At 36.6% G+C, this 27059-nt stretch overlaps 1 protein-coding gene across 1 annotated transcript in view; it reads right to left on the reverse strand.

Moving 5' to 3' along the window:
- LOC150101450 (kelch domain-containing protein 2-like) overlaps nt 1-27059 on the reverse strand; it is a 240585-nt gene that overhangs the window by 198987 nt on the left and 14539 nt on the right. The window contains exon 2 of the mRNA XM_090400414.1: nt 26527-26603. Within this exon, the coding sequence (XP_090256540.1) occupies nt 26527-26603 (77 nt within the window). The remainder of the gene's footprint in view (nt 1-26526; nt 26604-27059) is intronic.

Raw genomic sequence — 27059 nt, forward strand, 5'->3', positions numbered from 1 at the left:
TGTAACTAAAAAAGCTTCATCATCTTTCATTTATCTTAAGTTTTACATAAAGCAAACAGAGAAACAAGGAAGTAATGAGTAAAATTTACAAGTAACATAGTTATTTCTTGTCACAGAGTCCTATTTTGTGCAAATATGTAAATGTCCTTGACAGTTAGCGGGTTGTTGGGAGATATATAACTAATATATTGAAAAAACTGTTGTCTAGGTTTTTCCCTCTCTCTTTTGCCGATGGGAGGATCATAAAGGAGGAGCACCTCATGATAAGGAGCAATCGGGTACCTCAGCTGATTTCCAATCCAGTCCAATCGAGACTGTTGTGTGATCAATAGTAGAGGAATTTGATTGGTTTCCAAGAGAACTCTATCATTGGAGATTCTATCTCTCCATGTATATCCAAGAATTTTTCTAAGACATATGGTTCCAAATCTTAATGAGATTTTGGCTATTTGCTGTGGAGATAGTCCAAGTTTGGGATGCATGTAGAAAAATAGCACATGCTGTGGCCTTAAAAAGTCTAATTTTAGTTTCAGAGCAGACAAGAGAGAATTTCCATATGGGAGTCAGAGTACCAAAGACTGCTAGTGCCTTTTGTTTTCGGACTTTTATATCGCATTCAGTGTCCACAATATAAGAGCCAAGATATTTGAAGGTGTGTACATTTTCGATTTTGTAGTTAAGGTGATATAAGGAACCATCAGCCAAAATGGGTAGTTTTTGAAAAATTAATTTTTAATCCCACGATGTTGGCGAGGATAATAAGTTCGTCCAGATGCCGTTGAGCTGTGTTGTAATCTGGATCAAGTAAGACGACATCATCTGTGTATATGAGTTCTTGCAACTTGACACTTTTTTTGATTGAAGTGTAATTCAATGCCAAAATGTGAGTTAGTTTGTTGAAAGATGTAATCCATGCAATAATAAAGAGAAAGGGGATGAGAACGTCCCCTTGCAAGACTCCTGTAAAGATAGGGAATGGGTCAGTTAACGTTCATCGACTAGGACTTGTGCTTGAAACTCTTTGTAGGGAGCCTGTATTGCCTTAATGATTTTGTCTGGTATGCCATAATGGGACAGAATTTCAAAGAGTTTGGATCTGTTAATACTGTCAAAAGCTTTGGTAAAGTCGATGAAGGTAAGAATGACAGGTAGCTGTTTGTTCCTGGAGCCTTCTATCAGCCTTCTAATAATGGATTTGTTCTATAGTACTTCTTCCCCTGAGGAATCCCACTTGGATTTTCTTGAGGAGGGGAGTGATGGATGGTTGAATCCTGTTTAATAACATTCTATTGCAAACTTTTAAAGTGGTGGTTTAAATTCCAGTGTTTAGTACAATGTTACAGATGCTCAAAAGTAATGCATCTAGCGTATTGCCTCCATAGATGATGACTTCTGGAGCAATATTGTCAGGTCCTGGAACTTTGTTTGGTTTTAGTTGTCCTATAGCACCTCTTAGTTCACCTAGAGTGAAGTTAGTTGTGTGTATCCATAGTAAAGATTGGTTTACATGTGAAGCGGTATAGGTGGGAGAGGTATGAACCGCTTGGTCAGCATTACTAAAAGAGTAAAAAAGCTTAAGCACTGTAATTGTTTATACGTTTACCAAGAATGCAGTTCATGTTTTCTATGTTCGTGCCCATTTCTTTACACTCATTACAGCAGTTATTCAATTTAGTTTAAGAGTCCTGAAAATTTATACTGGACTATCTACATAAAATGCACATTTCTAATTCTGATAGTAGCTTTAACACTGATTTTAAAAAAAATAAAAATCAGTATGATCACTATATTGAATAGTGCTAGTCATCATCAAATTCCTGATAGGTACCCTAGGGGGGGGGGGGGGGGCAGGTTAATTATGATAGTACTACATGAAAAAGTTACGCCATTACTAACTTCCAATCCACGATTTTCCTCCAAATGAATCTGTCAAGACTCTCATTATCAGATCTTATATTTCTGTCTTTTAAGACACTTTTTACTGTTATCAATCCATCTACATCTTGGTCTTTCTCTGGGTTTTTTTCCCTACTAACCTGGCAAAGAACACTTATTTTGCTATCTATCCTCTTCCTTTCTATTTAAGTGGCCATACCACCCAAGATTAGCTCTAATAACACATTCCTGAACATTAACAATGGCAAGTTCTTTCCTAATATCCTCATTTTTAATGTGATACTGCCCTTGATGCACATCTGTTGACTACACTCATCTTTCTCAGGACTCCCATATCAGAGGTCTCCAGTCTTTGATCAAGTGTTTTATTTCTAAATCAGCTCTCAGATCCATACATTAAAATTGGTTTGAACCCAGTCTTGTATAGAGCTAATTTAGCGTTTTGACTAATTTCTTTCTTATTCCATATAAATTTATTCAGCTGACTTCCTAGTATACCGACTTTTCTAATTCTGTTGTCTATTTCCGTATTCAATTTGCCATCTTCAATAAAAATTGTGCCTAAATAGCTGAAATGTTTTACTTGTTCTATAAATTCACCATTCAGAATACAGTTGAAGTTTCCAATGTTTCTGCCTATTTTCATTGTCTTTGTATTTTTATTGCTGATTTTCATATCAAATTTATTGCAACGGTTATTCAATTTAGTCAGGAAATCTTGCAGACTTGTGATGATTTATTCAGAAGTATAACATCATCTGCATAATGTAAAGAGCTAAGATTAACATTACCAGTTCTGATATCAGACTTAATACTACTTTCCTTCATACTGTGATTTGTATAGATAATAAATAACAGTGAAGATAATGTGCACACTTGTACATGCCTGATCTGACATCAAACCATCTTCTTGTACCTCCTTCAATTCTAACTGCTGATTTACAGCTTAAACAGAGACTATGTATTACTCATTATAATGTACCATTATAACGCATATAGCATTTTGAAGAGGTTTCCTCTTGGCACCTTGTCATATGCCTTTTCCAGATCAACAAAACTATAATACAAATCCTTGTTATATTCCCAAGATTTCTCTACTATTTATCTTGAAGAGAAAATCTGATCCTGACAACCTTTATTTGGCTCTAAATCTAGCTTGTTCTTCACCAAGCATCCCTTCCAAAATTTTTCTTAGCTTTTTCTCAAGTATATTTGAATAAATCTTACCAGGAACACTCAGTAAGAAAATACCTCTGTAATTCTCACATTCAGTTTTATTTCCCTTTTTATAGATTTGTATTATGAGAGCTCTGCTCCAATCATGTGGAATTCGACCCTCTGAGCAGACCTTCTGAATTATGCAATGCAGCCCCTGTAAAACTTTTATACCTCCATATTTGAGCATTTCTGGTCGAATTTCATCTACTCTGGCTGCCTTTCCACATTTCAGATTTTTGGTGACTTTTCTTCTTCAAGTATGGGTATGTATTCCTGACTACATTTCTATTGGGAGTTTTCTACCACCACAACACTGCTTGTTTCATTTAGCAGTCTTTCAAAGTAATTATTCCAAAGATCTAAAATATCTTTATCTTCAGTTTTCATACTACTTTTATTATTATTATATTATCTGAGATCTCCAGGGAGTCAAGGACTCATTGAGAGAGGCTGTAAATTACCCAACCCAGCTATCATATCTTCCCTTAAATTCATTTATACTAGATGCCCTCATTATTCTACTCACTACTCTCTGGGAGAAAAACCTAGCTTTTAACCCTTTCTTCACTGAGAACAACCTTAACTTCCATGGATGCCCCCGTGTTCTCTCCCCGCCTTCCATATAACGAAAAATTTCATCATTTGAAATACTATAACACCCATTCAAAGGTTTATAGACCTCTATCATATCACCCGCTCTTTCTCCTATTAACCAGAGTCTGTAATTCACATACTCACAATCTGTCCTCATAATCTAAATCCCATAATCTGGATATAATCTTTGTAACTCTTTTTTGCATCCTTTCCACAACTTCTTTATCCCCTTGGAACCTGGGAGACCAAATCTGCGCACAGTAATCCAAGTGTGGTCTTATCAAAGCCTTATAAAGAGGCAAAATTACTTCCTCATCCATGCATATCAAGGTTCGCTTCAACATAGTAATTATCTTCTGAGTTGTATTTGCAACTTTTGCTATGTGACCTTTGAACTTTAAATTCTTATCCACCAATACATCAAGATCCCTTGCCTCTTCTGTTTCTTCTAGCATAACCCCGCTAATATAATATGCCGCTGGAACTAATCACGCCAAAGTGCATAACTTTACACTTACTAACATTAAACTGACAGCCAGTTTTGTTTGCCCAGATTTCCAGTCTATTCAAATCATTTTATAATTGCTGAATATCAGCAATTTTTCCATGTATAAGATGATACTTTTTTCTAAAATTTTTAGACCAAAAATTAGGGGTCATCTTATACACGGGGGGGTGGGGGGGGTAGGGTAGTCAGTTGAGAGACTTTAGGTTGCCATGGGGAAACTGCCAGTGCCGTGTCTCCACAAACAGGCTTCTGCCAATCACAAGCCTTTGTTAACTCTGTCCATTGATGTCATTAATGGCTGATTCTGAATAAACCAATCAGAACTCATCTTATACATGGGGGGGGGGGTAGTCAGTTGAGAGACTTTAGGTTGCCATGGGGAAACTGCCATTGCCATATCTACACAAACAGGCTTCTGCCAATCACAAGCCTTTGTTAACTTGTTAACTCTGTCGATTGATGTCATTAATAGCTGATTCTGAATAAACCAATCAGAACTCTGAAAGCATTCATACATCTGCAACTTGTCGGTGGGGTAAGTTAATGCATTAACAATATTTTGAGCACTAGCCATAAAAATGCCTGAAATAAAAAACGATTGTCATATTCTTCAAAATTCAAGTTAAAAGTCAACAATTACACAAAAGAACGTGGAAATAAAGCTTCAGAGAGAGAGATGAATAAAGTTTGGACCTCCTCCCACTGAGTGTATGATTAGACAATGGAGATGTTTTAAATATTGATTTCTTAATTTTGGGTTCAAAAAAGTAGGGTTTGTCTTATACATGGAAACATACAGTAATTTGGCATCTTCATCACTAAAAACTGTATGTAAAAAGCTCAAGTATTGTACTTGTTTATATGTTTACCAGGAATGTAGCTGATGTTTTCTATGTTCATGCCCATTTCCTTACATGCATTACAGCAGTTATTCAATTTAGTTTAAGAGTCCTGAAAACTTATAATGGATTTATTTAGGAGTATAACATCATCTACATAAAATGCACATTTCTAATTCTGGCACCAGGTTTAACATTGATTTCCTTCATTATGTGATTCATATAGATGATGAATAACAGTGGATAACATGAATTTTTGTCAAAGCTTGATTTTACATAAAACCATCTTCCACAGCACCATTAAGGTATAATTTTTGAAATCGTTTTTTTGTACCTAACATATTTAACTTCATAATTTTTTTTTTTGACTTTTCAAAAAAATTTTAGTTTTTCTTCCCATCCATCTAAATGCATCCTTTTCACTCCCAAAGCATTATTTCTGTTTTTTTTTATTTCATTTATTTACTTAAATAATGGCAAAAATCATTCACATGAAATAAAGTTATCTTGAATACATGGGAAAAAAATAATTAAAAAAAAGATTAATTCATTTACTTAGTTGTACTGTTATTTGTTGGAGCTTAACATTTTTTTTCAGACAAAACTGCACCACATTATCAATACAACACTTTGCCTCTATTTTTATTACATTTCACCATACTTTCATATACATACATACATACATATACACACACACATAAATGAGAGGGAGAAAACCTTGTCCGTTTTGAGAACTTATTTTGATACATTTCTCTGTGTCAGTTTATAGCAAGAACTGTTTTTAGCACATAAAATCAGTAGCATAGGAGTACTGTGGCAGCTGTCAAGGACACCAGTGTCAGAAGGGCACTGGTGATAAGATATTTTACCAATTATTGAAATTGTCACACTGCAACTGGCTCTCTCAGATAAGTATCAGCAAGATATGTATGGGGAGTGGAGTATTCCAGAAGGAAAAAAGTCACTAGTGGTGTGTCACATGGATCTGTTTCGGAACCACTGTTATTTAATTTGTATATTAATGATATTGGGATTGTTTAGATGGTGATATACAACTTTTTGCAGATTATGAAAAACTGAGAGTAATAAGGAATCAAGCCTTACAGGAGCTTGAAGAGATTGTATGGAACTGTCAGTTCAATGTTGCAAAGTGTAACGACCTGAAATTTGGTAGGCAACAACAGGATGCAAAGTATACACTTGGTGAGGAAATTTTGGAGGAAGTTGAGGAAACAAGACTGCTTGTCATGGTGGTAGACAAGGATCTGAAGTTCAGATACTTGTCTACCACCACTACATAAAATTACGCTGCAAAAGAGGTTACATTGTAAAAGTTGTGAACTCATCACATCAGATTATGGCAATGATGCAGAGGACCTTAATGTACAGAAATAAAGAGGTTCTGGTTCCATCGTATACAGCATTGATCAGGCCTTGTAGGAAATACTGTGTACAGATTTGTTCCCCCTCGCTGACTTTCACGGTGATGGGGATATATTGGCAAGGGTCCAGAAAGACTGATTCTGGACCCTTGCCAGACTGATTAAGGTGATAAGTGGTCTTTGGAGCGTGAGATATGAAGGCAAATTGGGGGAAGTGTAGTTTGCAAAGTTCTGTGAATAGGAGGAAAAGAGGTAATATGATTGGGACATTTAGGTTGGTAAATGGTTGTTACCAGGTTAATGTGGAGGAAATTTTCGCAGAATGGTGAAAAGTGTAGAACAAGAGGAGATTCCTGAAAGCTATATAAGTAGGGCATGAGCAGGGAAATCAGGAGTAGGTTCTTTGCAAGAGTGGTTGGTGAGTGGATTGCACTGCTTGACACTGCGGTGAATGCAGATACATTGAATGAATTTAAAGCAATGGTTGATGGATCATATGTGTAACAGTGTGTACCTCCCACAATGAGTAACTCCATGGAGATCTGGTGTTAATAACAATAAAAATGTGCATAGTACAAATTTGCTAAGGGTTAAAAATCTTAGCTATGCTACTGCATAAAATTACAATAAAAGAATATTTACTGGTATGTTTTGGAAATGTGCTTTTTTCTTTTAGTAAACCTTCTGGTTGTACATCATATGTATTTGCTTAGAGATTAGTGAAGCCCAGTGCTTTTTTTTTTTTTTTTGAATGTACACAACTATACAGTGTATCAGCACCTTTATTAACAGTGATGTGCGACATACAGGATGCTGCAGTACATTTAAAAATGTGTAATATTCAGTAATTTTTTGTTTTACCTAGTATTCAAATATACTTAGCTATTTAAAGAAATCTTTACATTGCATCTATTGTTAAGATATTTGTTATATACAACTTTAAAACTATTTTTAGAATTTTAAATTACTTTCGTGTTTATATATTAACATGTTCCCACAAAACTGTCTCATATATGCAGCATCTCAGATTGGGCTGTATTTTTTACTACAATAAAACTTTTGCTTTGTTTGGTTTGCTGCAGTATGGTGTCCGTTGGGAGAAACATGTTTTTCACTATATAGGGTCATTTTCTTTCCAGGTGTCTCTAATTATACTAAATACAGTATACACTGCCTCTGTCCGTGTACTATTTTAAGTACTACAATAAAACTAGCTTGCATCTGTGCATTATGGCAGCGCTTCCCAAACTGTGGGCTGCGGCCCCCTTGGGGGCCGTGAAATAATGAAAACAAATTTAAAATGTTTTAAAACTAAGTAGATTTTTTTATTTTAAAAGAAATATTTAACTTTTATTATTTATTATTTCTTTTTTGTTATTTTTTATATTTTAATGGAAAAATTCACACATTGGTGTTGGTTCACAAACTTTGCTTCCTGCGTATTTCGGCGCTTAATGAATATTAGTAAATATTGCTTATTCATATGTTTCATTTCAAAGCAGTGGTTAATTGTATTTACTTCGAATGCTCTCCAGGGAAGCTCCAAATCTTCCTGTCCCTTTCATCAAGCATTCGTAATCAGGGACTGTTGATATTGACTTTATATACATATCAAAACTCGTTTTATATTATCACTGTCATCCGAGCTAGTTTTCTGTTACCAATAAAAGTTTCGCATATACTTCACACATGAAAAAAAAGCTTAAACAAGTTCATGTGGGGAGATAGTAACTCGCTTGCAGTAGTAAACAACATGCTCTCCCTAACAGCCACTATACTGCAGAGGCAATAAAAACAAGTACTTTTATTATGCCAGTGAATAAGGTATGAGGAGTCAGTATAATATATTTCTCAACAAATAGTGCAATTAGAGACAACTGGGATAAAAACACACTAATTAATGAATCACATGTCCCCTCATACTGCTGTATAAACAGAAACAAAACCATATGTTGCATGGGCAAATATAGTATCTAACTAAAAACTATTGTTATTAATTAGGTGTGTGAGTTCGATTTCCCAAGGCAGCAATAAAATTCAACCGAACGTGTTAAAATTTGTAAAAGTGTTAAAACTAAGTAATATATATATATATATATATATATATATATAATGAATGTTATGGCAGTTTCACATATGGAATTCGGTTGAGGAGAGTTAGCATTTCAACTCAATTGTCAGCTATGCTTTTATCTTTCGGTTGCGCGATCTTTTGTTAATACTGCACCAATCATATGCACGTTTTAATAACCTGCCTTTGCCTGTTTCGCGTTAGGCTTAATTACCGTAAAGGGAGAAAAGTCACAAAAGAGAAAAATGTTCCTGGTCCGGGGATCCCTTATTCAGGTAACATTCACTAATTTCATGTTATCAGTCTGTGGTGTGCCAGTATCAGTAAGTGGTGATATTATTTGATCTATTCAACGTTAAAAAATTTAATCCTGAGATGGATAAGTGGCTGATAAAAAATATAAAAAAAATCCCCATGAACAATCAGAAGAAGCAGAAACAGACTAAAAAAAAAAAAAAAAAAAGACAGTATTTCATATTTTACCAGAACAGCCTGCATCGGCTTCAGAACCAAATGGTAAGAGGCAAAAAATGTAATATATGCATTTGATTTTTGCAATATTCGCTGTGTATGTTTTGTATTGAATATAAATACAATAAATATTATTATAATATATCTCTCTATTACGATTTTTTTTCGAGGGGGGCCTGTGAAATATTTTAATTTTTGCAAAGGGGGCCCTGACATCCAGAAGTCTGGGAAGCACTGCATTATGGTGTCCTTAGGGAGAAAATGTTTATCACTTGAATGCTTTTTTTTCATCAGGAGTCTTAAAAAATGATTAATTGATATGAAGCCTAGCATAGAAAGTCAGGGGAAACTGAATTATGATGGGAGGAATCATGAGAATCTGTGTGTAAGAGTGACAATGTTAGGTAACTGAGTTAATGATCCAAACAGTTATTACTGTGGAAATGACTATGAAGAGAGAATGAGATTCAGTGTTCATCTGGTTTGGACCCATTAAGCATGTGTAAAGATGTCTGTATAAGTAAGGAACTGGATAAGTACAGAGACCTGCAAGTTGTTGAACTGTGTCATACAGACCACAGACAAGAGTATACAAAAAAGCATGCAAGTAACTTATTATGTCCGTACACGAATGCTAGGAGTATCACAAACAAAGAAGTAACTTGTCGCATGGTTAATATATTGGGCATTAGTGAGACAGTAATATATACTGTAGGCATTAGTGAGACCTAGCTATCAGAAGTAGATATACTAACTGATATCAAGTGCAAAGGGTATAGTATTTTTAGAAAGGATAGGAGAGGAGGAGTATGTGCTAATGATATAAGATAACTTGAATCTAATTACAGTTGAGACCTATGACTGCAATACTAGTAATAGTTTTTCATCTGGTAGTCACTTTCAAGTCATTTGGTGTGAGGTGGAGTCTAACATGATCAAATACATAGTGGAGTGTTGTTACAGACCTAGTGTATCAGTTGCTAGTGGCAAAAAAATGCATCAGCAAATAAAGACAATGGATGTATGTGAAAAGAGTAATCACAATGGGGGACTTTAATTATCTGAGCATTGACTGAGTAGCTGTGAAATCACATGAGAAGAACTTGGGCTGTACTGAGGCAACTTCCTCAGCAGCATTTGACACAAGGTCAAAGATTGTTAGATCTGATTATGGTATTGGGGGGGAGGGGTTCAGTTAAAGACGTAACTATTTTCCTCTGCTGGTAACAGTGATCATGCAGTACTCTCCTGGGAAGTGACTAAGTTTATGAATGTTCCATTAAGAAAAGGTTACATGGTGAACTACAAAGAAGGAAATTACGACTACTAGAAGAGTATCTGGGCTCTGGGCCACAAGAGTGCATGGGAAGTTTTTAAAAAATACTTAAATGATACGATATCAGTATGTGTACTGAAGTTGAAAGAATAAATAAAATAGGAGTGAAATGGATGTGTAATCTAATTAATCAAGAGATTCGTCATAAGAAAAAGATGATGTAGAAGGAATATCATGTGCATGAAGATGATGTCATTTATGACAATTATAAGCAGCATGCCAGAAAAGTCAAAAGTGTTGTGCAGTAACCTAGGTCTGAGTATGAAAATAAACCGACTCTGCAAGTTAAAGACAACCCAAAAGAATTATATCATTGTGCTAAACGTAAAAGAATGAATGAATTTGAAAGAATAACTCTAATGCAGGGGTCTTCAACGCATGACCCATGGAGCTCTTTGCCATGGCCCGCCAGCCGTTTTGAAAAAATAACTACTTAACATTAAAACACAATTAAATAAAAAATAATTTCAATGAAGCCCTCGGGCTACTGAGCTATACGGTAGTATTTAGAATTGTAAGGTGTTTTCCAGATTTGTAAGGTGTTTTCACAAGGAACGCTGTGCATTTGATACATACATACATATATCTTCAAGCCCCACCTTTCCTAATTGGGTTGTGGGGACAACAGCTGCAAGAGGAACTTCCAATGGTGACGATCCTCTGCCACCAAGCTCGGGTGTTCTGGTGGGATTCCCAAACGTGTCCACCCAAGGTTTTGGATATAATCTATCCAGCGAGTCATTGGCCTTCCACGTGGCCTCCCACCCTCTGGCTTGGCAAAGAGGGCCTGCTGAGGGAGCCTCTCTTGTGGCATTCTCACCAGGTGCCCGTACCAACGTAACTGTGATCTCTCAACATGGAGAAGCAGCGGTTGAGTATTGAGGGTTTCCCGAATTGCAGAGCTTCTGATTCTGTCAAGTCTTGTAAGCCCCACAACCCCTCGAAGGAACCTCATTTCAGCCGCTTGGATTCGTGTCTGCATTCTTTCGGTCATTACCCAACTCTCATGTCCATAGGTGAGGAGGGCACATAGACTGTATTGAAGACAGCCAGCTTTGCCTTCTGGCTTAACTCCCGCTTCAATACTACCGAACAGCCAAGCTCCCGCAATATTGAGCTTGCTAAGCCAATTCGAGTATCTAGCTCTACGTCCCATTTTCCATCATTCGTGAATATGGACCCAAGGTATTTAAACTTCTCCACCTGTCTCGTTGGGACTCCACTTACGTGTAGAGTGCACTGGGACGGTTGTCTTGAGGCCACAAATGTTTCAGTTTTGGCCATACTGATCTTCATTCCGGCGTCTGCACAAACAGCTACAAACCTATCCAGGGTCTGCTGGAGGTCATCTGTGGAAGAGCTAAGCAGAACTAAGTCACCTGCAAAAAGCAGAGACGTCCAATGCTACATCTTCCAATTCTGACACAGTCACTGCCTCGGCTGTGCCTATCAATCCAGTCCATAAATATTATGAAAAGGAGGGGTGACCCTTGGCGAAGGCCAACAGAGACTGTGAAAGGTTCAGACTTTGTGCTGTTTACCCTGACACAAAACTCTGGGCATTCATACAGGGACTTGATGGCAGCTAATAGTTGGCCATCCACTCCATACTCCTGCACTACTTGCCAAAGCTTATCCCGAGGAACCTGGTCATATGCCTTCTCCAAGTCCACAAAACATGTGTAGACATTCTTGGCATATTCCCAAGATTTCTCAAAGACTTGCCTTAAAGTGAAGATTTGGTCAGTTGTGTTTCTATCAGGACGAAAGCCACAATGCTCTTCATGGAACTTTGACTCAACTATGCTCCTGCACCGTCTTTCCAAGCACCTAGGATACACTTTCACAGCAGGCTGAGCAGAGAGATGCCACAATAGTTACTGCAATCCTTCTGGTCTCCCTTCTTGAAGACTGGTATTATTATGCCTGTCAGCCATTGCTTTGGTGCTCGCCCAGATATCCAAGCAGCCTGACACACTTGAGTCAGCCAGAGAACACCGTCTCAATTTAAGGCTTTTAGCATTTCGGGCCAAATTTCATCATCGCCAGCAGCCTTGCCTGATTTTAGCGATTTTATTGCTAAATGGACCTCTTCTTCTGTGAGACTAGTCATTGCCCCGATCTGCACCTATTGGATGTCCACAACTGCTTGGGCCACCCGGGTTAAGAAGGCTCTCAAAGTATTCCCTCCATCTGTGGAGGATATCCTTCTCGGTTATTAAAAGTGCACCATCAGAGGCCTTAATTGCCCTTGCTGTGCACGATTTCCTCCCTCGAAGGTGGTGGATGGCCTGCCAGAATACTTTGTTTGCATTTGCATAGGATGAGTCTAATCTTTCTCCAAAGGATTCCCAAGCCTTCTGCTTTGCTGTCTTTACTGCCTCAGCAGCAGCTTTTCGTGCCTCAGCATACTGCAAACGCATCTCAGGTGACCTGACCCTAAGCCATGTTAGGTAGGACTCCTTTTTTGCCCAGACAGTTTTTTTGGACTTCTTGGTTCCACCAAGGTGTCCTTTTCTCACTGCCCATTGCCATGCCAAGCTGCTTTCTGCCACAGCATGAGAGTGCAGAGGCAGTGACAGCTGTTCTGAACAGCTTCCACTCCTCCTCAACATCTGCAGTATGCTTGGGAATCTCTTTGAACCTGGAGGAAATGTCATCTGCAAAATTCTTCCTCACAGCCTCATTTTCCAAAGCCTCCCATTTCACGCGGTATAGCTGCTTAGGCCTACCAGCGTTGATGGTAGCATCTGGTTTCTGAAGCCATAGAATGCACACAACAAGGTGGTGGGTCAGTTGACTGTTCTGCCCCTCTTCTCACACGAACGTCCAACACTGGACGTTCGTGTGAGAAGAGGGGCAGAACTGTCAACGACACCATGAGACAAAGCATGCATCCAATTTTGATCACTTTCAAGGGCAGCTTCGTGTGGACAAAGTGAACCGTCTCCAAATTGATTTAAAATGCCAGAAGGTATGTTTAAAAGGCAAAGAGAAGAGAGCAAAGCTTGCGTCAAAGTTATGTAATAGCTGAAAAAATTGCTAAAAAATCGAAAGCTTTCTTGGACAGCGAGCTTGTGAAAGAGTGTCTCATCACTGCAAGGGATATTCTGTGCCCAAATAATAAGTGTTTAAAAAACCAAGTTGGTCTGGGGTAACTGCAGCATGACGTGTCGAAGAACTTGCCAATGACATTGAAGGAACTTTAAAAAAACGGTCGTCCGAATTTACGTCATATTCACTTGCTTTAGATGAGAGCACGGATGTGAAGCACAACTGGCTATCTTTGTCCGTGGCATTGATCAACAATTCAATGCAACAGAAGAACTGCTAGCGCTTTACCTATGAAGGGAACAAAAAAAGGCACCGATATTCTTGAATCCGCAAAGAAAACGATCCAGTGTTTCGAACTCAGCTTAACCAACCTCGAGTGTGTGGTAACTGATGGTGCCCCTGCTAGGGTGAGAAAGAACGAAGGGTTTGTTGTGCTGCTATGGAAAGAACCGGAACTAGAAGGAAAAGATTTCATCCATTACCACTGTTTAATCCACCAGGAGAATTTGTGAGCAAAAACTATTGGATTTGAGAATATCATGAAAGTTATTGTGACTGTCATCAAAATTATTAGGGCAAGAGGATTGAATCATCGTTAATTCCAAGAGTTTTTGACTCAAGAGAGCAAAGCGGATCATGGCGATGTGGTTTATTATAGTGATGTGCGTTGGTTGAGCAGAGGGAAGTCTTTGACTTAAGGAGCGAAATACAGCAGTTCATGCAAACCAAGGGGAATCCGATTGCGTAATTTAACGATCCGTTAAATTACATGAGCCATGACATATTAAGCCATGACAGACTTTGCCTTTGTGACCAACATCTCTTTGCATATGAGTGACCGAAATACGTGGCTACAATCCAAAGATCAACTGTTTGATCACATCAAAACTTTTGTGGCCAAGCTCAAACTTTGGGAGGCACAACTCACAAATTTGCTCAACTCAGAAGCACAACTCGCTCATTTTCAGCTCCCTGATGAGTCAAACTGTTTGTCTCTTGATGAATATGCTACAAAATTAGCCATGTTGCAAAGTGAGTTCGAAGAGAGATTTAGTAATTTTCATAACCAACAGTCTTCTTTAGATTTATTTTCAATGCCATTCAGTGTCAATGCTGCCAAAATGCCAGGCTCAGTACAAATGGAGATGTTTGAACTCCAAAACAACTCTTCTTTGAGAGAAAAATTATTCAATGTGCCCTTGCTTACATTTTACAGACTACATTTCTGAGGATGCATTCCCTAATCTTTGCCAGCATGCTTTGAAGATGTTTGCTTTGTTAGGAAGCACATACTTATGTGAGCAGTTCTCCAGAATGAAGCATATGAAGTCCAAGAGAAGAACGGAGATTACAGACCAAGTTCTCGAGAATACTCTGCACATAATGACTTCCAACATTGATGCCAACATCGACAAGCTGGTCAAGGAAAACATTGCCAATTTGCCCATTGACATTGTAAAAAATGAATGTTTTCTTCATTATATTATCTTTTTTCAAGTATTGATTGTATTTACTTATCATGAATCTGACTTCTAGCTATGCTCTTAAAGCTGAGTTTGTTTGTTTTAATAGGATTTTATGTAAATTATCAAATGCACAGCGTTCCTTGTGAATCTGGAAAGCATCTTATAATTCTAAATACCACAGTATAGCTTCGTGGCCCGCAGGCTTCATTGAAATTTTTAATGCGGCCCGCACTGTCTGAAAGGTTGAAGACCCCTGCTCTAATGACTGCAGATGGTATGTGGGTGACTGATGCAGAAGTGATTGTTCAACTTCATGTTGGCGGCTTAATGGATTGTATACAGCACTCAGAAAGGATTAAAACAGATTTAAATACTTCCTATATTTCATCTCAGTCACTGAAACATCTTCAGGGATTACAAAAAAACTTGTGTAATTTGTGTAACATATTGTATACACAAATACCATACACTACTAAGCTAACCATGTGGGTGTCTCAAGTCTCCTATGTAGGTGGTGCGCCCTCTATGGGTGATTGTAGGTGGCCTAGAATGTAAAATGGGATCTCTGATGATTAATGTTACCCAGATCTTCAGAATTTTAATGCAACTGTATTTAGATTTGGTAGATTTCTGAGAGCTGCTGCAGATTCTAAAAATAGTCTCTCTTTTTTGAATTTACTATGGTGGAGTATGGGGATTTTTTCCAAAAGATCCTGTGGGCTGTATCCAAGACATGGTCAAGCCAGAACTGACTGACCATAGTCATGGTTGCAGATGTATGACTTGTGTTCTTCTAGACAGATGATCCAAGACATGGTCAAGCCAGAACTGACTGACCGTAGTCATGGTTACAGATGCATGACTTGTGTTCTTCTAGACGGATGGTTGCTGACCTACCTGTCTGTTCAAAGTATGCCAGCTCATAGGAATAGGTTTACTTTATAAACTCCAGGCACTGAGAGAGGAGTGTGCTGATCTTTTGTAGAACAGATAAGGGTAGCAAGTTTGCAGTGTGGCTTAAATGCTGTGTGAAAGTTGTACTTTTTTAAAAATGTTGGCTATTTTTTCTGATGTAGGGTATGGTGATGGCATTTCTGAACTCTTTCTGAAGAGATGGCCGGGGAATGGGGGGGAACTGATTATTTTTTTAATACTATGATTGTTGTAGCCATTGGGGAGGAAGGTGTTGTGTATATGGTTGAGTACAGTTGAAAGGAAGGTTCCACTGGAACAAAGATTGTGGGCTCTCTTGGTTAGAGTTTTAATAATGCCATATTGTAGTGAGCGGGGTGGTGAAAGAGTTTGAATGTATCTGCCTGTGCATATAGGTTTTTTATATACAGCGAAGGTATACACTTTCCTTCACTGTATATAGAAAATCAACCTTCACACAGCATTTAAGCCCCACCAAACATGCTACCCTTATCCGTACTACCAAAGATCAGCTCCGTCCTCTCTCAGTGCCTGGAGTTTATAAAGTACCCTGTTCCTGTAAGCTGGCATACTTTGGACAGACAGGTAGATCAGCAACATCTGCTTAGAAGAACACAAGTCATACATCTGCAACCATGACTATGGTCAGTCAAGCCTGGCAGACCACAGGATCTCTTGGAAAAAAAAACACCATGCTCAACCACAGTAAATTCAAAAAAGAAATACTATTTTTAGAATCTGCAGTGGCTCTCAGAAATCAATCAAATCTAAATAAATACAGTTGCATTTAAATTTCTGAAGATTTGAGAAACATTTATCATCAGAGATCCCACCTTACATTCTCGGCCACCTACCGCCCACAGAGGGCACCATCTAGATAGGACTTTAGAGTCACCCACATGGTTAGCTTAGTATTGTGTAGTATTTGTGTATATGTTACATAAGTTTTTGTAATCCCTGAAGATGTCTCAGTGACTGAGTCGAAATATAGGAAGTATTAAAATCTGTTTTAATCCTTTCCGAATGCTGTATACAATCCATTAAGCCTCCAACATGATGTCCTCACAGCACTTAAGTCTCAACACACTGATTGTTCAGCTAATGAACAGTCCTTCTGCTAACAGCTATCAACCTGGTATATGAAACATTGAACTCACCTCTATACCTCTTCACCATATGAGGAAACTCATGTGGATGATTAGGAAGTACTAGAGCTGTTGCACAAACTAAATAAGATTCTGCAATAGAAACTGATAGGGTATCAGCACGGATGCTAAAAGAGTGTTCAGGTGAACAGGCTATTCCCTTGACCAGGCTATATAATTTGAGTCTCAGAACAGGGAAGATTCCACAGCTGTGGAAAGAATGTATGGTAATTCCATTGCAAGAGGGTGGTGCAGAGACTGATGGTGAGAATTCTGGAAAAGTTGGTTAGGGCTCACATTCAGAAATGGGTTATCAAAGAATCTGCACTTTGCAATGAACAGCAAAGATTTACTAAGGGAAGGTCATGTTTCAGCAACTTTCTTACATTCCATAATAATGTTACCACTGAGTTAGACAAGGGAAATGGATATGCCATGATACTTTTGGATTTTGCTAAGGCTTTTGATGGAATACAGCACAGAAGACTGATGCATAAATTGGAGAATATGAGATTGGATTATAAACTATTGATATGGATAAGAGGATGGCTGAGTGACATATCAAAAAATTGTGTGAGCGTGTGTAGTTTTATTTGTGGGGGGGGGGGTCCTCCATTTCTCGATGACCCCTTAGGACTTGTTAAGCCCTCCTAATGAAGGATTAAGTGCTATATCCTATGACTGTAGCCTATGTGTACAAGGGGCTGGTTTGCCTGCTTGCGAGATGAAAATGGGCATGGACATATCACGCTCAAGACCAGCTAACTTGGCTATGGCTGAGAAAGATCCTTAAGCTCTTACATCATCAACAGGAATCGAACCTAGGACACTCCTTCGCCAGGCATATGGTTGTGAAGTGCATAGCCACTAGGCTAACCACACGGACTGTGTAGGAGTGAATTTGCAAGATTGAAGGTAATCAAGAATCATTCCTTGGTTCACTGCTATTCAATCTGTACATTAATGACATTGGGAAGGATTGATATGTGACATACAGCTATTTTTTGATGATGCAAAGATAGGTAGGGTAATCAGAAGTGCAATCATTCTGCAAGTACTGCTGGTATGCAGTACCTGCAGAATGATTTGAATAAACTGAACTTGTATGTGAAAATGGCTATCGGTTCAATGTTAAGAAATGTAAGGTCATGCACATTGGTGTAATTAGATATCCAATGTCATATTATAGTGGGATAATGCTAGAAGAAAGTGATAAGGTTAGGTATCTTGCAGTTTTAGTAAACAGGAAGTTGAAGTTCAAGGGTCACATAGTAAAAATTGTAAATACAACTCAGAGAATAATTGCAATGCTGAAATGAACCTTGGTATGTAAAGAAGGCATTTTGCTTCTTTATAAGGTCTTGATAAGACCTCACTTGGACTATTGTATGCAGGTGTAGTCTCCTGGTTTCTGTGGTGATTCTGATACAGTGGAAAGAGTGAAAAGGAAAGTGTCAAAAATGATATCAGGATTTTATGAAGGCAGATTGAGAATTTGTAGACTGCAGATACTAGCAAACAGGAGAAAGAGGGTTGATATGATTGAGACTTACTTCTGAAAAGGTTATACAGAATTTCAGTAGATAGAATTTTTCATTTTATGGAGGGTGGGGACAGGATGTGAGGGGTATCGTTGGAAGTTGAGAACGAATGCTGACAAGAAATTCAAACTCACTACCACCTTAAAACCCATCAACTAGATTCATGATCTTTTACTTCTACTTCTTGGGAGGAAAATGAGCTGTCTTTTTTTTCCCCCTTTTTGTTGCTATTTGGTGTTTACCAAGTTCTGTATTCTTGTAACAAACAGGAAAATTAGTTAAAATAGCAAGCAAACATATTTCAGAACATCAGCCATATCCAGCTTATCAAACTTCATAAATCTGGTCTAGCTTAACATGAAAGTATTATTATTGCATGATACCTCCAAGGAGTCCTTTGACTAGACCAGAGTTTTCCAAACTGTGTTCAGCAGAAAGTGAATAAGTGTTCTGTAAAAAATTATCAAAATTAATATGAGCCTGGAATGGTTTTAAATGCTGCGACAAATTCATACATGTTTGAAAATCAGGTGCTCCTCATTTTGCATGTGGAATGTGCTATTAAGGACAGCCGCGCTGACTTGACTCAGCCGCTGACTGACAGTAAGCGGTTGTCGACATCTCCAAGAGTGAGTGAAGTACGGAGGTATCTATTCTAGGAAACATGCAGTCACAAGCAAGGTCAATGCAATACAATGGGGCCCGGCATGCCTGTAGTGTGTGCACTATCGCATTTTTGTGATGTAATACAGCCTGCTGCGGCGATAGTGTGTGCTTAGCTTTACATTGAATACGAGACCGATGATACTCGACTCTAACCAAGGTGTTCTGTTAAAATTTCCAGATTTGTGAAGTGTTCCATCTAGGAAAAATTTAGGAAACGATGGACTAGACCAGGGTTTCTCAAACTGTGTCCCGCGAAACACTAGTGTTCTGCAAGAAGTTCTGAAATTTGTAATTTTTGTTTTCTAAGCATTTTTCATGAATAAATATTTTATAGTAAAAATATTCCGAGGAGAATAATATTCGTGAATATGTCGAAAAGCTCAGGCCCAGAACACCTAATAACATCTGTGTATCGTTAATTTTCACACATCGAAAGCCTTTCAACATTTGGGAGAGAGAATGCTGCTGTTTATGACGGGTCATAAAAATTGCCTGCAAGCCCATTACAACAATTGGTGTCATATCTTCTGTTCTCAAAACTGAAGGAAATGACATCTGTGTTGCATATGTCAGTGACCAAGCAGCATATTTTTAAACGTGGAAGTATTATTGTTAATTTTCACACATTAAAATCTTTCAACAATCGGGAAAGAGAATACTGCTGTTTATGACCAATCATAAAAATTGCCAGCAAGCCGATTACAACAATGGGTGGAGTGTTCTCAAAACTGAACGAAATAACATCTGCATTGCAAATATCAGTGACCAATCAGCAAATTTTTCCACTGAAATTGAAGATCAAGTAGTCTGTATCCAGTTCTCAAATCTATTACTACTGAATAATTCTTCGCAAGTTCGTATTGCAGTGTGTAAGTGCTTGTTCTGAAACCAGAGTGCCGTAATTTTTTTAAAAGTAATAGGAATACAGAGTTAAAATCTGATATGAATAAGAGACAAGGCACTTTGTTTAATTTTGGTATTGAGAAATCTTTTATTGAAGGTGTTTGTGACGTAACAGATAGTGAGTCATCCACCTGAAGCCTACAAAGATCTCCAGGATGTACAAAAGGAGGGGAAAACTACCAGCACACAGGAGAAAAAGTCTGCATTCACTCGTAAGTACTTATAATATTATAAATATATTTCGTGATCAGAATGGGAAATGTAAATGAAAATCAGCACAAATTAATTTAATGACATTTGCCTGAATAAACTATGACATGCTACAACATTTCCTTAGTCCAGTGATTGATAACTAATTTAAATGTAATTTATATTTGTCAACATGCCACACCGTATACATAAGTATACTAATACTCTTTATGATTATGCCATAATTAATTATTAATACTTATGTTAATGTATGAACTTTAAAAAAGTTTGGAAAGGTATTTACAAGTAAATTTGTTGGGACCGGGCCCTCGGAAAAAAAAAAAATCAGCTAATGCCTTTTTATTCCCGTATATAGGGAGTAGGCGAGGCGACTTTTAAAAAAAAAAGAATTCTTCTTACTCTTTTAACTAATTTTATAATTAATATGTGATTTATTTCTAACTGTTTAATTTTTGTTACAGAACATTTTATCAAATCATTCTTATTACAATTGCTTTTACATTATTTGATACGGTTTCGTACTTTTCTTACAAGTATTGTTACAATTCATATTTACTTTTGTGTGTTGCAGTCTTTTTTCACTATTTTGTATTATTCATTTACTTTTATATTATTCGACATTTCTTATTTATAATCTTATTGTTTTTCATACTAAAGTTACCTTTACAACAAAATTCTATTTGTTTTTATTATAGCTCTGACAAATATTGGAATTTGAATATTATTGAAAAAATACCCATGGATTCTTGTTTAAAGACAGAAACTTGAACACAAGGAGGAGCAAGTACTTCTGCTGACATATCTACTCATATGATTGAAGAAGATATGGAATTGCAAACTGTGGTTTCTTCAAAAGCTAATATTAAAGAACAAGAGTCGTCTAAGAACAGACCAAAACGGAAGTACCATGAAAATTATTTAAATTATGGATTTACGTGTATTGGCAATACACATGCTCCTGATGTTTTATGTAATAAAATACTAGTAAACAGTTCTTTGGCTCCAGCTAAATTTCGTAGGCACTTCGAAACGAGACACACTGATTACAAAGGAAAATATATACATTTTTTTAAGAGGCGATGTGACTCGCTAGAAAAATCTAAACTTCAAATGGCTACAATTGCTACAACTGAAAATGCAACAAAGGCATCTTTTTGCATGAGTTACCGCATTGCACTTCATGGTGAAGCTCATACAATTGGTGAGACGCTCATTAAGCCTTGTGTGAAAGACATTGTATTATGCATGTTAAACGAGCAGGTTGCTAAAAAAATAGATGCAGTACAATTATCAAATGATACTGTTTCACGCCGCATCAAAGATCTTTCTGCTGACATAGAAAAAGAGCTAATTCACTGACTTAGACTGCAGTGAATATTCATTGCAAATGGATGAATCTACAGATGTCGCAGGACTCGCTGTATTACTAATGTTTGTTCGTTACATATTTGATAAAAGTATTGAAAAAGATTTACTCGTGTTCGAATATCATCAAGAAAAAACTACCAGAGAAGATATATTCAACTGCATTAATAATTATATTGCAAAACAGGAAAATCGGTTGGGAGAAGTATAGATATTTGTACAGATGGTGCTCAAGAAATGGTAGGAAAGAGGAAGGGAGTTGTAACACGTATCCTGCAAGTAGCTACAAGAGCCACCAAAAGGCATTGTGTTTTGCATAGACAAGCACTAGTAACAAAAAGAATTCGTACATATTTAAAAACTATTTTGGATGAAGCCGAAAAAATTATCAACTATGTAAAATCTCGACCACTTCAATCCAGATTATTTAAAATTTCGTGCAATGAAATGGGTAGTGCACATAATGCACTTTCATTACATATCGAAGTGAGATGGCTATCCAGAGGAAAAGCATTATTTGAGGCTTTTTGAACTTCGTTGTGCGTTAATGGTCTTCTTGATGTCATATAATTTAGGACAAACTTTTATTGAATTATTAAGAAATTCTTCATGGTTGATGAGTTGCGTATCTGGCAGATATTTTTACAAAGTGCAATGAAATTAACTTATCATTACAAGGAAAGAATATGACAATTTTTAATACAAGAGATAAAATTGCATCTTTTGATAGGAAGTTGCAATTCTGGATTTCTACAGTTGAACAAAATAATTTTGATTGTTTTCCCACCTTGCATGAATTTTTGACTGAAATAAATTTTTAAATAAATGAAGAAGTATCTAACGTAATTTTAGAACACTTGCATGACTTGCAATCAACCCTTTTGCAATATTTTCCAAAATCCAGTGAGGACAATTCCTGGGTTCTGAATCCATTTACAGTGCCAGCTAAGCCAGCAGGCTTCAGCGCAAGTGACTATGAAAATGTAATTGATTTAATTAGTGACTCTGATTTAAAACAAAAATACAAGGAACTGCCAATAAATGATTTCTGGACAAGTGTGTCAAAACTAGCTATTTTTGTTTTACTTCCTTTTACAACGACATATTTATGCGAGGCAGGATTTTCATATTATGCTGCAACCAAATCAAAGTCCAAGAACAGATTCGACGCTACACCAAATATGAGAATTCAACTTTCTAATATTGTGCCCGATATCAAAAGAATTTGTAATTCAAAGACCCAAAAACATCGGAGTCATTAAGAACTTAATTTGCAATATACTTTTACTATTTTTATGCGTTTTGTTTTTACTAATTAACATTTGACAATAAATGATTGTTTATTCTTAACGCTTAGATTTACTCATTTATTTTATTTATATTCACCTAACCTACAAAACCAGCACACAGGAGAAAAAGTCTGCATGCACTAAATGTTTGGTGATCAGAATGGGATATGTCAATGAAAATCAGCACAAATTAATTTAATGGTGGTTTAATTGATGTTTAATTAATTAACAATAAAATAAGCTAAATTACCAACTAATTATTAATTAATACATTACGAACTAATCAAGGTGTTCCATGAACATTTCAGGATTTGTGAAGTGTTCTGTAGTAGAAAAAGTTTGAGAAACCCTGGACTAGACAATGATAGTGACATGTTGTTGCAATCAGAGGCAAATATTCCGGGTATGCTAAGTGTGCAGTGCTCATCCACAAAATATCAGTATCACCCATATTATATTTTTGCATTTATTCCTGTTAAAGACTTCCCCAATTGTTTGCAGAATTAAAATTGAACACAATATACTAATGCTTCATGAAGAGGACACTTTTTGGTGCATAAACATTGTGTCGCATTCGAGTTAATAGCCCGGGTGTGCTTTCGAAATGCATATACCTTTGCGTCCTTTGAAAATATGTAAAGAGGGTGCTGCAGGTCAAATTCTTAGCATTGTAGTATTTTAACCGCTGAGAAGGCATGGCTAGGTGAGCTAAAATTTTGAGCTCACTCAGCACCTAGTGTCTGTGATTGGTTATTGTGTCAACCAATACAATTGAACGATGTCACTTGTCATGAATTGAGCACTTTTCGTATCCAATGTATATTACAAACAGTTGTTATGCATGTTTTCTGGAACTGAAATTTGAAAGTGGATGTTAGGAGAAAAATGCTAATTGTTTTTTCTTTTGCTTGTGCAGTATAGCATCTGTTGAAGTTGCAAAGTTTTTAATGGTATATAGAGACATTTTTATTCTAGTCTTCGGAAACAACAGACAATAAAAAATATCTATTTCTGAATAAAAATGAATATTCTGTATATTATAAGACGTTGTTGATCTACAACAAAATACCAGCATATGCGAGATTGATAAGACAGAAGAACCAACCGCTGATACTAAAAAAAAAAAATAAATAAAATAAAATAAAATAAAAAAAAAAAACTAATGAATTTAGGATTCCCAAAAGTGGAAAATTCTGATAATGATTGGATGTTATGTATACTGAGTCTCAGTAAACAAAATAACATTCTTGGAAAACGGAGTGAAATATACACAAACCAGAGAAATACACATAACATATGCAACAAATGGGATGATTTGCTGCTCCATCAAACCATATATATTCCTTCAATATGCTCTCTCTCTCTCTCTTCATAAGTTATTATTTTTTTTAATTATGCCATCATAAATTCATTTATTCATGTTTAGAATTTATAGGATCGTGCTATTCACTCTACCTAGCAACTTATAGGACACACATATCACAAATGATAATTATTAATTATTTGTTTACCATTAATGAAAGTGTTTCTACTCGCACTTATTCTTTCCCATTTTCACGTCTTATAAATGATGATTCACATATTTTCATCTTTGAGTATTTCAAATATACCAACCAAATATAGCATTCTCCTGCATTGTTGTTTACTAATAAAGCCTAAAACAGATTGTTCCCTCAATCTACGCAGAAGTATTTAAAGTTGTCCTGCAATTAATTGCATTGGACCAATTAAGATGAGCACTGATGCGCTATGCCCTCTCAAAATTCGTACATCGATAAAATGCAATCACATGGTCATGGGTGTCTGCATGGGGGGGGGGTGCTTCCCCCAGGGATCAATTAAAAAATTCCACAAATTATAATCGTAAATTGATTGAGATACCTTTCCTCCCCAAGAATTAAAGCGCATTAAAATCGATGCAAAATGAAAATAATGTATTTATAGTTTACATCGACAAATAATTACATAAAAAAAAAAACTAAACGACGTTTATTGATGTAATTATTTAATTAAATCAATAATTTTAAAAAATTTATTGATGTAATTATTTGTCTCCAAGCTTTGCCCCTCCCCCCTCCCCCCCAGAAAATTTTCTGTGGATGCACAGCCATGCACACGGTCAAATTGACGTGAAATTTGTAGCGTGGGATGCATAACCCACACGACAGCACACCCAACCGAAATGAGCACGTGACACCACTGGTTGCAATACAAGCCTCTGACTAATACTATTAACACGTTCGCTGCCACGCTACTTTGGCATGGTCTGTTCCCCTACGCCGAGCAGTTTTACTTCTTCAAGGTCAGTACGATAATCTCGTTACCGGAGGTAAACGACCTACGAGTATACTCGTAGTTGGCTTGTACAGAGCATATACGGTCTATGAGAATACACAGTTTCGAAGCTAGCCCCACAAGCCAAGCATTTTCACTTCTTCAAGGTCACTACAATAATCTCGTTCCCGGCGGTAAGCGTCCTACGAGTATACTCGTAGCTGGCTTGTGAAGCAGGTTTACCCACTACGAGTATACTCGTAGTTGGCAGCGAACATGTTAAAGATACTGTCACTAGCCTGAAAAAACCTGGCAATTTATTACAAAGAAAATTTCCACATGTCAGTTCGGCCACAATACTGGTAAGCCTGTTTCACTTCAATATTCATGAGGTGGACAGGGAACTAACCATTACATGGAAAAGAGTTTGGTATTATTCCATACCAAACTACTGCAAAGCTGTAATTACAAATTTGAATGTTCATTTGAAGTAAGTGTTAAAGATTTAAACATCAACAAACTTAGTGATTGCCTTTCTATTCCAAAAGTTTGGGAAACTGGTATTCTCAATTCTATTAAATAATTTTTAATATATATACTACTGTTACATACGTAATATCATAGCTATTATGTGACTACATGTCTGAGTAGGTTTCCACTGTAATATACGTGCTCGCTATTTTTTTATTATTATCCAAATTTCTATTAATGTCCTTCAATCAACAGGAATGTTTTATGAGATGTAAAACAAAATATTTGTTAATATGATTAATAAATTAGTATTTCTCTGTAGTCTACTTGTATTGTGTAAATATGAAGTCCTATAGATGTGTTTATGCACGAAAATCACTTCCTACATCCACAAAATTTACACCATTCCTTCTACATAACCTACACATTGATTTATTGGCTATCATAGTCTCCTCGTTTCACTGCAATGACCAACTTACAATCTTTACTCTCCCACAGTTCTTTTTCACTCTTCCAATAGCTCTTCCATACTTGTCACCTTTCAAAACAATTCATAACTGCTTGGTTACAAAATTCTTCGCTTTCTTTCTTTCCTTCCTTTGCATTCCAATAATGTTATTTACATCTCTACTCTGAAAAAATGCAGTCATCACATTCTCATCTTTATGCATTGGTATCTTAAGTGAAAAAGTTATTTAGTGGTTGATTGTTATAAGGCATCATCAAAAATTATCCTTATGCCTATTTTTAGAGATATTTTAATTCTATCATGAGTTTGTGACTTAAATGACTAATAACTGTAGTCACCATTTATCTTTTCCTTATTACAACACATAAAGCAAATTTTTGCATATCAATGAAGTGAAAAACACACCAGCACAGCACAAAACTTACCACTTTTCTATAAGAGGATCATATACCCATAACTCAGTTCCAGGTAGATACCTGCTGATAGCATCATCAGTCATTTCCTAGGAGAAAATTTATATATATATATATATATGTGTATACACATACATGCATACACACACAAAATGTTTTAATAAAATTTATTTACTCATGCGTTTTTAAAGAGAATTTTGAATGATGGAAGTTAACAGAGCAGGGCTAGCAAACCTTTGAGGATGACAAAACTGTCCACATGCTTATAGAGAAAAAAAATAATAAAAATTGTTGCATGTCCATCAAAGTGATAATGTACTTATTGTTTTTTTTTTCTTTTTCCCTGAAAAACTACCAAAGAGAAAAGGGCCACATTCTAACCATAATGGTTTTCAATTTGAGCAACAATCCTTGAAATTTCAAAACTAGCAACCACTATGTTATAAACTGCATAAATCAAATTTCTGCAAAACATCTAATTGTATGTTTAGTCCTATACAACACCATCAGAATTCAAAACTGTGCATATGATTACTTGGCCTGCA

The sequence above is a fragment of the Typopeltis vanoorti genome, chromosome 11 (genome assembly GCF_054136105.1).
Source record: "Typopeltis vanoorti isolate ZY-2024b chromosome 11, IOZ_Tvanoo_1.0, whole genome shotgun sequence".
NCBI lineage: Eukaryota > Metazoa > Arthropoda > Arachnida > Uropygi > Thelyphonidae > Typopeltis > Typopeltis vanoorti.